This window comes from Eleutherodactylus coqui, chromosome 5 (assembly GCF_035609145.1).
Source record: "Eleutherodactylus coqui strain aEleCoq1 chromosome 5, aEleCoq1.hap1, whole genome shotgun sequence".
NCBI classification, from domain to species: domain Eukaryota; kingdom Metazoa; phylum Chordata; class Amphibia; order Anura; family Eleutherodactylidae; genus Eleutherodactylus; species Eleutherodactylus coqui.
The window spans coordinates 272,300,282-272,312,757 of NC_089841.1; the positions used below are offsets into that span (position 1 = coordinate 272,300,282).

Here is a 12,476-nt window from a genome sequence, read left to right on the forward strand (position 1 = left end):
TATCGCTCACTTTTGCTTATTTGAATGAGTTTTGAGTGCTAATCGTTGCGTGTAAATGGGCCTTTACCCCACGCCGCTTACACTTTTGGGCTACCAGTCTGTCCAGTTAGGCCGAATTGACACGAGTGTATGTGTATTTACACGCACATTTGCTCCTCATTTTTGTGCATCGGCGTTTCATATTATTGCGCACACAAAGACATCCCCAACAATAGGTGATTATTTCATGGCTTCACAATGTTCTCTTTCCATCCACAAGCGCGCAGGAAAATAGAACATACTGCGTATTTATTGCACAACGGAATTGTGCGTGCAAAATACACGCTTGTGAACAAACTCACTAAATGAATGGGCTCTATTCACCATTAGAAGGCCGAAGTGAGTGCGGTGAATCAGTTTCACCTGCTTTGCTGTCAATGAAAGTGACAACAGGTCACCGGAGTGACAACAGCAAGACCCTCCAGAATAGGACTGGATTTGCAGATGGTGGCCACAGACAGTTACAGTCTCCTTCTCCTTCCTGATTCCTCTGTAGCTCTGCTTTGCGCTGCTGTCCTTGCCACTTCTGGTACACAAGGTGCTACCTGCAGCCCAACCAGCTGGCACAGGTAGTCCTGCTCCTCCAGGATGGCACATCCATACATGCCAGAGCAAGGAGGTTTGCTGTGTCTCCCAGCACAGTCCCAAGAGCATGGAGCCGATACCAGGACACGGCCGTTACATAGAAGGGCATCACCCAGCATCAGGACCGATGTCTGCTCCTGTGTGTGAGGAGGAATGGGGGGGAGCATGGCCAGTGCCCTACAGAATACCCTCCAGCGGGCTACTGGGCTGCATGTTTCTGACCGACCTGCCATACACAGACTCCATGAGGGTCCAACATCCTGTAGTGGCACCCATGCTCACAGCCCAGCACAGGGCAGCTAAGTTGGCATTCACTATATTTGTTTTTAAATCTGTGTTCCCCGTATGTAAACGTAATAAGCACTGCTATACTCGCCTCTCCAGGGTCCCCGCAGCTCCAGCGCCTCAGCTGCCAGTCTACCCTCTGACGCCCTGTCTATAGACTGTAGTCAGCCTGTATACAAGATGTCACAGGCTATAGCAGCCAATCACACACCTTCATGTTCAAACATCAAGGTCTGTGATTGGCTTGATGTCCTGTAAACAGGCTGACTGCAATCTGTCTTCACAGACCTGGCACAGACGACAGAGCAGCGGGGACCCAGGAGAGGTGAGCATAGGATTGTTTATTATACATGAAGAACATAGATTGGAAAAAATATTAGACACCCCCTTAATTTTTTGAGATTGTAGATATGAATCTGTTGTTTTATATCACAAGGCTGCAGGACGACATCTACAAATCATTCAGAAATAGGGAACCCCTAATAAACCGCACCGAGTCCAATAAATAAAATATATTGATACAATGTCTCCATTGGCATCCAACAATCTCTCTAAAATGTATCATAAATGATTGATCTGCAATCTCTGACCAAAGTGATGTGGAACTATAGACATTGGGGTGTTTATTGCCATTCAGTGGGTTCACAACAACAGCGTTACCCAGACATTCACGGTCTGCAACACTGCGGGGACTACAGTTCGCGGTCTCACAGTCTCATACCTCCATTGTAGACACAAGGTATCAGCTTCTTGCTCAGTGCAAATACCCAAGATAATCCGCCAAATTCTTCATTCTGGGGACAAAACAGATTTCACACATGTAAAAACAGAATATTCACCGATCAGATACAAACATCATCGTCATTCCACAAACCACCGGCGTCTCCCCGGGCCTGCCGGTCACACCAATCCCTCGGTCTGGATTTCAGATGGCAAAACCCCCCTAACAGTTACTACATTTCTACATCTCCAGATTCCATGACATTCCATCCTCCCGTATCCCACAGATGAGAATCCTCTACACAAGTCCATAGCTGGTCTCTATATATGGCTACCCCTTTGGGTCCGTGCCGTTCAGCCCTCCCTCGGATTCATGAGCGGAGGACAGTATCTGGATGTTGTAGCATCTCCCATCGCACATCCTCACCAACATTATAGCCTGCCGCCTGGCAGCCCCGCATCGCACTCCCGTATGCCTGTATCTATTCCAGGCCCGTTCCTCACCTCTCGATTTCTTTGTTTAATGGCAAGATAAATTGGTTCCATGTAATCGTCACTGAGCCCACCCACTTCTATCTGATGCTGATCCCCATTACCTCCCACCGCTCTCCCCCAAAACACCTATTAAACCTGAGCGCACTAAACACATTCGATTTTGCCTGCAGACTGTTATTTTCCACCATTAATAATCAGTCTACAGCGGATAACAAGTAAACGACACGGAAGAAATCAGATAATCAGCAATGTTCTAGGAATGGCCCAACATTCATCCGGTGAGCTCACGCCTTCCAGGAACATACGTGGATTCACCTGCATTCTACTCACCTGCTACAATGCCGAAATCCCAAGGATGCTGAGAGCCCCTGTTACCCAGCTGCCTCCATGAATCCTTCCTCTGTCTGTCTCCCTCCGCCCGCTTCTCTCCCCTCCCTGCCAGCTCCATCCCTCCTCTCTCCCATCACATCCCTCCTCTCCTATCACATTCCCCCTCCTCTTCCAGTCTCACCATTTCATCATCTCTCTCCCAGCTCTTCCTCCTATCAGTCTACCACTGACGGTCCTCCTGGTGGGGTCACGAGACCCCCATCTCTATGGAAGCACAATAAGAGAGCATTGCCTCAGTATAATATGGACATTCTCTTTCTCCGCCCATCTCTAATAGTCTTCCTCACATCATTAACAATAGTCTTAGCTTTCTTCTACTGGAGTCTTCTTTCGCTGCTCGCACACATCAGCTGCTGTATTGGGAGCTGCAACATCACCTTGGAGAAGGAAGGGTTCGGCAATTCTGTTATTGTCTCCTGTGGGATACTAGATCCTTCGCGGAGTAACAGTTTGTCATTGTTCTGTATTCTTCTCTCTTCTGTCAGAAGAATCTCTACTTTTTTGGCATTGTTGAAAAAACGGCGTTGTATAATAGTGTGACCGGGGGTCTTCACAGAGGGCCCCCCAAGATAAAATGATATACACACACATATATATATGTGTGTGTGTGTGTTATAAGACTACACTGCGCAGTCCGATCCAGTTACTCAGCTCTAGTGGTCCTCTAAATAATTCAGTCACCATAGACTACTCAGACACCATTTCTACCTGGTGACAGCAGTGCCGTTTCCTCCAGTGACCACATCTGACGTTGTATTTCCTTGGAGTCGTCCTCTTTCGTTTTTCATGTCTGAGGCCAAACTGCTAAGAAGACGTCTTCCCTCCACGACTCCTCTCTGCACCCTCTCCCCATCCTACCAACACACAGCCCTCTTAGGGTGCCTACCCACTAGCGTTTTTTTACTGCGAAATTCGCAGCGTTTTTTTTTTCTGCAGGGGTCTTTGGGCTATGGGACATGCAAAGCTAAAATCGCGATTGCGCAAAATCGCGATATCGCGGTAAATCGCGATTTTGCGCGATCGCGATTTTTACATTACAAGTCCCATAGACCCCCTGCAGAAAAAAAAAACCTGCGAATTTCACAGTGAAAAAAAACGCCAGTGGGTGGGCACCCTTAGTGCCTGCCGGAAGTGTAGGGCCGAGTATTAGAGCTGAGCGAACGTACTCTTCCGAGCTTGATGCTCGTTTGAGTATTAGCATACTCGATGGTGCTCGCTTCTCGAGTGAGCATCACGCCGTGTTCGACCCCGCCCCAGTTTTGGCCCCTCCCCACCTCCGACGTGTCAGATTTGATCCCTCCCCACTGCGACGCTGCGCACGTCAACAGTAGTTTGTGGCTGGCTAGGCAGAGGAGAGAGAGAGAACACGAACACAGGGGGAAAAAAAGGTCGGGACCTGGCGGCCCACATACAAAAATGCTCGAGTCTCCCATTGAATTTAAGGGGGTTCGTTACTCAAATAGAGCTCTCAAATTTTACGAAAAGCTCTACTTGAATAACGAGGACCGGAGCATTTTGGTTCTCACTAGAGATGAGCGAACGTACTCGGCCGAGCTTGATATTCGTTCGAGTATTAGCGTGTTCGAGATGCTCGTTACTCGTAACGAGTACCACGCGATGTTCGGGTTACTTTAACTTTCCTCTCTGAGACGTTAGCGCGCTTTTCTGGCCAATTGAAAGACAGGGAAGGCATTACAACTTCCCCCTGCGACGTTCAAGCCCTATACCACCCCCCTGCAGTGAGTGGCTGGGGCGATCAGATGTCACCCGAGTATAAAAATCGGTCCCTCCTGCGGCTCGCCTCAGATGCCTTGTGAGATAGCTGAGGGACAGTGCTGTTGGTGCCGGAGCTGCTATAGGGAGAGTGTTAGGAGTTAGTGTAGGCTTCAAGAACCCCAACGGTCCTTCTTAGGGCCACATCTGACCGTGTGCAGTAGTGTGGAGGCTGCTTTTAGCAGTGTTGCACATTTTTTATTTTTTGGTATATCGGCCATGCAGAGCATTGCACCCTGCAGTAATAGTCCAGGGACAGAAGTGTGGAGGCAGGGAGAGCGTTAGGAGTTATTGTAGGCTTCAAGAACCCCAACGGTCCTTCTTAGGGCCACATCTAACCGTGTGCAGTAGTGTGGAGGCTGCTTTTAGCAGTGTTGCACTTTTTTTTTTTTTGGTATATCGGCCGTGCAGAGCATTGCGCCCTGCAGTAATACTCCAGGGATAGAATTGTGTAGGCAGGGCCAGAAGACATACCGTATTTTTCGCTCTATAAGACGCACTTTTTTTCCCTCCAAAGTGGGGAGAATAAGTCTGTGCGTCCTATAGAGCGAATGTGCAGCCGGCGTACAAAGCCAACACAGCAGGAGAGCAGAGCGGCCGGCCCAACAGCTGATTGGTGGGGGCGGGGAAGCAGCAGGGAGCTCAGCTGTTTTACGGGCGGCCACGGCTTCTGCTATGAAGCTCACAGATAGTGTGATAATGAGCGCTCCATAGCAGAGCCCAGCGCTCATAAAACAGCTGACTGGGGGGGGCGGGGGAGCAGCAGGGAGCTCGACAGTTGGTCGGGCAGCCAGCGGCTCCTGCTATGAAGCCCACAGACAGCGTGCCATAGCAGAGCCCAGCGCCCATAAAACAGCTGATTAGTAAGAGGAACTGCTGCCCCCCCTCTGACTTATCTATCAGCTGTAGTTAAAGACAGCTATCACATCTGCCGGCTACATAGCAGGGGGGAAGGGGAGAAAGAGCTGCCTGTATGTTGTATACATTTTGGCCTATTTATGCACAGATATCTACTCCATACATAACCATAATGAGACATGCCATGCAGAGCTCCTGGAAAGTTGGGTGACAACTAATGGAATCCTCATTACATTGTCACCCAGCTCTTCCAGGATCCTGAATTCCAACTCCAGAGTTATTCAAGCATGTATACAACATGCATTGGTATAACTAGTCAAACATGGCATTCAGGGCTCCTGGAAAGCTAGGTGACAAGTAGAAAGATAACCATTACATTTACACTCAGCTTTCCTGGATCCTTAATGGCAGGTTGATCTGATGGTATATACTTCGTTCCGAGGCAGTACTACTGCTCTTTATTCCTAATGTAATACCTCCCTCACTGCCTGGTCTGGGGGAGTTCAAAATCATTTTTTCCCCATTTTCCTTCTCTAAAACCTAGGTGCGTCTAATCATCAGGTGCGTCTTATAGAGCGAAAAATACGGTATATTATAGATTGAATATACGCAATGGTCCTTTTGAAAAAAATATTTGAAAAAAATCTATTTGGCCTGCCTGTCACTCTGCTCAGTGTTCTGGGTCCGTGTCTGCTGGGGGTAGTATTTCTCCAAATAAATACGCAGCCAGCTAAGTGTTACAGCAGGCGTGCGCCAAATTATTTCCTGGGGTTCCGTAAACGAAGTCAGCCTCCAACCACAGGCCAATAAGCGGCACATTTAATTACAGCGTTGTGTTTCTGCATTCCTGGTAATACAGCATGCTGAGGGGTAGGGGTAGGTCTAGAGGACGTGGGCGCGGCCGAGGACGTGGAGGCCCTAGTCCGGGTGTGGGCACAGGCCGAGCTCCTGATCCAGGTGTATCGCAGCCGATTGCTGCGGGATTAGGAGAGAGGCACGTTTCTGGCGTCCCCACATTCATAGCACATTTAATGGGTCCACGCGGTAGACCTTTATTAGAAAATGAGCAGTGTGAGCAGGTCCTGTCGTGGATGGCAGAAAGTGCTTCCAGCAACCTATCGTCCACCCAGAGTTCTGCGCCGTCCACTGCTGCAACTCAGAATCCTCTGGCTGCTGCTCCTCCTTCCTCCCAGCCTCCTCACTCCATGAAAATGAGATATTCTGAGGAGCGGGCAGACTCCCAGGAACTGTTCTCGGGCCCCTGCTCAGATTGGGCAGCAGTGGTTTCTCTCCCACCAGAGGAGTTTATCGTGACTGATGCCCAACCATTGCAAAGTTCCCGGGGTCCGGGGGATGAGGCTGGGGACTTCCGGCAACTGTCTCAAGACCTTTCAGTGGGTGAGGAGGCCGATGACGATGAGACACAGTTGTCTATCAGTGAGGTAGTAGTAAGGGCATTAAGTCCGAGGGAGGAGCGCACCGAGGATTCTGAGGAAGAGCAGCAGGACAATGAGGTGACTGACCCCACCTGGTTTGCTACGCCTACTGAGGACAGGTCTTCAGAGGGGGAGGCAAGGGCAGCAGCAGGACAGGTTGCAAGAGGCAGTGCGGTGTCCAGGGGTAGAGGCAAGGCCAGACCGAATAATCCACCAACTGTTTCCCAAAGCGCCCCCTCTTGCCATGCCACCCTGCAGAGGCCGAGGTGCTCAAAGGTGTGGCAGTTTTTCACTGAGAGTGCAGACGACCGACGAACAGTGGTGTGCAACCTTTGTCGCGCCAAGATCAGCCGGGGAGCCACCACCACCAGCCTCACCACCACCAGCATGCGCAGACATATGATGGCCAAGCAACCCACAAGGTGGGACGAAGGCCGTTCACCGCCTCCGGTTTGCACCGCTGCCTCTCCCCCTGTGCCCCAACCTGCCACTGAGATCCAAGCCCGCTCTGAGGATACAGGCACTACCGTCTCCTGGCCTGCACCCACCCCCTCACCTCCGCTGTCCTCGGCCCCATCCACCAATGTCTCTCAGTGCAGCGTCCAGCCGTCGCTAGCGCAAGTGTTTGAGCGCAAGCGCAAGTACGCCGCCACGCACCCGCACGCTCAAGCGTTAAACGTGCACGTAGCCAAATTTATCAGCCTGGAGATGCTGCCGTATAGGGTTGTGGAAACGGAGTCCTTCAAAAGTATGATGGCGGCGGCGGCCCCGCGCTACTCAGTTCCCAGTCGCCACTACTTTTCCCGATGTGCCGTCCCAGCCCTGCACGACCACGTCTCCCGCAGCATTGTACGCGCCCTCACCAACGCGGTTACTGCCAAGGTCCACTTGACAACGGACACGTGGACAAGCACAGGCGGGCAGGGCCACTATATCTCCCTGACGGCACATTGAGTGAATTTAGTGGAGGCTGGGACAGAGTCAGAGCCTGGGACCGCTCACGTCCTACCCACCCCCAGAATTGCGGGCCACAGCTCGGTGGCGGTATCTGCAGCGGTGTATGCTTCCTCCACTAAACCACCCTCCTCCTCCTCCTCCAACGCAACCTCTGTCTCGCAATCAAGATGTGTCAGCAGCAGCAGCACGTCGCCAGCAGTCGGTGTCGCGCGGCGTGGCAGCACAGCGGTGGGCAAGCGTCAGCAGGCCGTGCTGAAACTACTCAGCTTAGGAGATAAGAGGCACATGGCCCACGAACTGCTGCAGGGTCTGACAGAGCAGACCGACCGCTGGCTTGCGCCGCTGAGCCTCCAACCGGGCATGGTCGTGTGTGACAACGGCCGTAACCTGGTGGCGGCTCTGCAGCTCGGCAGCCTCACGCACATGCCATGCCTGGCCCACGTCTTTAATTTGGTGGTTCAGCGCTTTCTGAAAAGCTACCCACGCTTGTCAGACCTGCTCGGAAAGGTGCGCCGGCTCTGCGCACATTTCCGCAAGTCCCACACGGACGCTGCCACCCTGCGCACCCTGCAACATCGGTTTAATCTGCCAGTGCACCGACTGCTGTGCGACGTGCCCACACGGTGGAACTCTACGCTCCACATGTTGGCCAGGCTCTATGAGCAGCGTAGAGCTATAGTGGAATACCAACTCCAACATGGGCGGCGCAGTGGGAGTCAGCCTCCTCAATTATTTTCAGAAGAGTGGGCCTGGTTGCCAGACATCTGCCAGGTCCTTGGAAAGTTTGAGGAGTCTACCCAGATGGTGAGCGGCGATGCTGCAATCATTAGCATCACCATTCCTCTGCTATGCCTCTTGAGAAGTTCCCTGCAAAGCATAAAGGCAGATGCTTTGCACTCGGAAACAGAGCCGGGGGAAGACAGTATGTCGCTGGATAGTCAGAGCACCCTCCTGTCTATATCTCAGCGCGGTGAGGAGGAGGAGGAAGATGAGGAGGAGGGGGAAGAGACAGCTTGGCCCACTGGTGAGGGTACACATGCTGCTGGGCTGTCATCCTTTCAGCGTGTATGGCCTGAGGAGGAGGAGGAGGATCCTGAAAGTGATCTTCCTAGTGAGGACAGCCATGTGTTGCGTACAGGTACCCTGGCACACATGGCTGACTTCATGTTGGGATGCCTTTCTCGTGACCCTCGTGTTACACGCATTCTGGCCACTACGGATTACTGGGTGTACACACTGCTCGACCCACGGTATAAGGAGAACCTTTCCACTCTCATACCCGAAGAGGAAAGGGGTTCGAGAGTGTTGCTATACCACAGGACCCTGGCGGACAAACTGATGGTAAAATTCCCATACGACAGCGCTAGTGGCCGAAGGCACAGTTCCGAGGGCCAGGTAGCAGGGGAGGCGCGGAGATCAGGCAGCATGTACAGCACAGGCAGGGGAACACTCTTTAAGGCCCTTGACTGCTTTATGGCTCCCCAGCAAGACTGTGTCACCGCTCCCCAGCCAAGGCTGAGTCGGCGGGAGCACTGTAAAAGGATGGTGAGGGAGTACGTAGCCGATCGCACGACCGTCCTCGGTGACGCCTCTGCCCCCTACAACTACTGGGTCGAAGCTGGACACATGGCCTGAACTTGCGCTGGAGGTGCTTGCTTGTCCTGCGGCTAGCGTCTTGTCAGAGAGCGTGTTTAGTGCGGCTGGGGGAATCATCACAGATAAGCGTACCCGCCTGTCAACCGACAGTGCCGACAGGCTAACACTCATCAAGATGAACAAAGCCTGGATTTCCCCAGACTTCTCCACCAGCGGACAGCAGCGATACCTAAACAATACGTAGGCTGCACCCGCGGATGAAAGCATCGTTCTCTATCACCATCAAAAACGGGGACCTTTTTGCTTCATCAATCTGTGTATTATATTCATCCTCCTCCTCCTGCTCCTCCTCCTGAAACCTCACGTAATCACGCCGAACGGGCAATTTTTCTTAGGCCCACAAGGCTCAGTCATATAACGCTTGTAAACAATGTTTATACGTTTCAATGCTCATTAAAGCGTTGAAACTTTCACCTCAACCAATTTTTATTTTAACTGGGCTGCCTCCAGGCCTAGTTACCAATTAACCCACATTAACCAAAGCAATTAATGGGTTTCACCTGCCCTCTTGGTTGGGCACGGGCAATTTTTCTGATGTACATTAGTACTGTTGGTACACCAATTTTTGTGGGCCCTCGCCTACAGTGTAATCAAATTAATTTTTAGCCCACCTGCATTACAGCTGACGTTACATCAGCTGTGTTGGGCACTGCAATGGGATATATTTATGTACCGCCGGTGGCTTCCTGGCACTCACCCATGCTGTGGGTCGACAGGGAGTTGTAAATGCATCTGTTTCCACTTCTAAAGAACCCCAGTCTGACTGGGGCATGCAGTGTGGGCCGAAGCCCACCTGCATTAAGCACGACATTACATCAGCTGTGATGGGCACTGCAATGGGATACATTTATGTACAGCCGGTGGGTTCCAGGGAGCCACCCATGCTGTGGGTGCACACAGAATTCCCATTGTGGAGTTGTACCTGCCTGTGACTATATATAAAAAACGCGGTCTGACTGGGGCATGCAGACACCTTGACAGAATGAATAGTGTGTGGCACATAGGTTCCCCATTGCTATGCCCACGTGTGCAGCTCCAGATGGAGGTGGCACAGGATTGGATTTCTCATTGCTTCTGTACAGCATTGTGGGCTATCGCCCCGCCACTTTTAAAGAGGGTCGCTGCCTAGCCATGCCAACCCTCTGCAGTGTGTGCCTGCTTTTCCTGTGGCAGACGCACTTATAAATAGACATGAGGGTGGCGTGGCATGAGGGCAGCTGAAGGCTGGGCAGGGACAGTTTGGTGTGCGCTGTGGACACTGGGTCGTGGGGGGGGGGGGGGATTTGGCAGCATGTAACCCAGGAGAAGTGGCAGCGGAGTGTCATGCAGGCAGTGATTGTGCTTTGTTGGAGGTAGTGTGGTGCTTAGCTAAGGTATGCATTGCTAATGAGGGCTTTTCAGATGTAAAAGTTGTTGGGGGGGGCACTCTTGCTGCTATTGTGGCTTAATAGTGGGACCTGGGAACTTGAGATGCAGCCCAACATGTAGCCCCTCGCCTGCCCTATCCGTTGCTGTTTCGTTCCCATCACTTTCTTGAATTGCCCCGATTTTCACAAATGAAAACCTTAGCGAGCATCGGCGATATACAAAAATGCTCGGGTCGACATTGACTTCAATGGGGTTCGTTATTCGAAACGAACCCTCGAGCATCGCGAAAAATTCGTCTCAAGTAACGAGCACCCGAGCATTTTGGTGCTCGCTCATCTCTAGTCCTCACTCATCTCTACCAAGTATCTAACTGAGCAAACAAGCAGGTGACATCATCATTAGCCCGTCCGCGCTCGGGACGCCTGTTCAGACCGCACGATTCTCAAGCGCTGATTGTTGTGTTTCACATTCCTATGAACGATCAGTTTATAAACTATCCCACGAGTGAACGAGGCGGCACTGATTATTATGCCAGCTGAGCCTCATGACTCCCGTTTGTTCAGTTGTTAGCTCGCATTTAAACAACGATTATCGTTAAGTTTCACTCATTTGAACGATTTCAAGCAGGATAAGGGCTTATTCACACGAGCGTATATTGGCCGCGTTTTCACGGCCGGCCCGATATACGCGACCATCTGATGATTTGGATTCCAATGCGTCAGTTTAGATGGCCGATTTTCTGGTGCATAAAAACAGCCAGCCCGAAAAGGCCGGAAAAGATAGCGCATGCGGCGCACATTCCGGCTGGCTGTTCTTTTGCTGGCCGGAAAAGATAGTTCTGGAACTATCTTCTGGCCAGAATACGGTGGCCGATCCCATAGGCTCCTATGGGAGCTGCCAAAAAAGGAAGGGGGTGAGACAGGGCGGGAGATTAGCACACCAGCTCCCGCCCTGTCCCGCCTCCTCCCCATGCCAATAGCAGTGAGGAGGCAGAGAGGGGGAGGCAGTTTAACGGAGCTAAACTCTCTCCCCCCGCTCGATGGTATTCTGGGTGCAGTGCATTCTCGCTGCACGCGGGCTGTCTGAATGGATGCATAAACGGGAGACGCAGCCATGAATTAGTCACGGCTGCCTCTCATTCATGCAATTCTCGCCCGCGCTGCAGCTGTCATGCAAATCCCAAGCTCCAGTGTGACGGAGCCCTAGGGCCCTATACACACGCAGCTAATTTAGCAGTGATAAAAAGTTGCGACCATCTGAAGCTGAGGTTTCCAATGCATTCGTTCAGATGGCCGATTTGATACACGTCCGGAATAGATAGGTCTTGCCCTATCCTTTGGCTGATATACACTGGTGGCTCCCATAAATGTCTGTGGGAGCTGCTGAAAAAGGGAGGGAGTTTAGCCGCGTACACATGACAGTTGGCTCTATTTAACTACTAGAAGTAATTCCGAGGATTTATGCTGACTAAAGGAATTCCGGGGTGTAGCATGTATATGCCGCACCTGGCGGTGTGAATGGATGAAAAAACACTAATTTTAGCCGTGATTCAATCGCGTCTTTTTCCTGTTCATGCGATTTTCTTTTCCGCTATGCGGCCAGCGTTACAGCACATCTCCCGTGTGGAAGAGGCCTAATAGAAGGCTTCACTCCTACTGAAAACAATGTGAGCGGCGCTTCCGATTATAGTTCTGGCTGCTGTCGGAGGCGGAAGTGTGAGAGGCGCGTCCGTTTGGCGTAAATTTCTCTAAATTGCAGGTATATATTCAAACCATTCTTTTGTTTGCTGGATCCCTATGAGAGATCGTTACATTATTGACATCATTTGTAGATTCCGGAGAATCGCGGAAAATCGCAGCATGCCGAGATTTGAGTCCCACGAGCGGAGAATCGCTACGATACTGCGCTGGTGGA

The 12,476-nt window shown here is 51.5% G+C and overlaps 1 protein-coding gene across 1 annotated transcript in view; it reads right to left on the bottom strand.

The window, feature by feature from the left end:
- Nucleotides 1-2,522, bottom strand: part of APC2 (APC regulator of WNT signaling pathway 2) — a 69,753-nt gene extending 67,231 nt beyond the window's left edge. The window contains exons 1-2 of the mRNA XM_066604702.1: nucleotides 2,455-2,522; nucleotides 1,631-1,703 (exon numbers count right to left, since the gene is read on the bottom strand). Of these exons, the coding sequence (XP_066460799.1) occupies nucleotides 1,631-1,636 (6 nt within the window). The 5' untranslated portion in view covers nucleotides 1,637-1,703; nucleotides 2,455-2,522. The remainder of the gene's footprint in view (nucleotides 1-1,630; nucleotides 1,704-2,454) is intronic.
- Nucleotides 2,523-12,476: the final 9,954 nt, after the last annotated feature.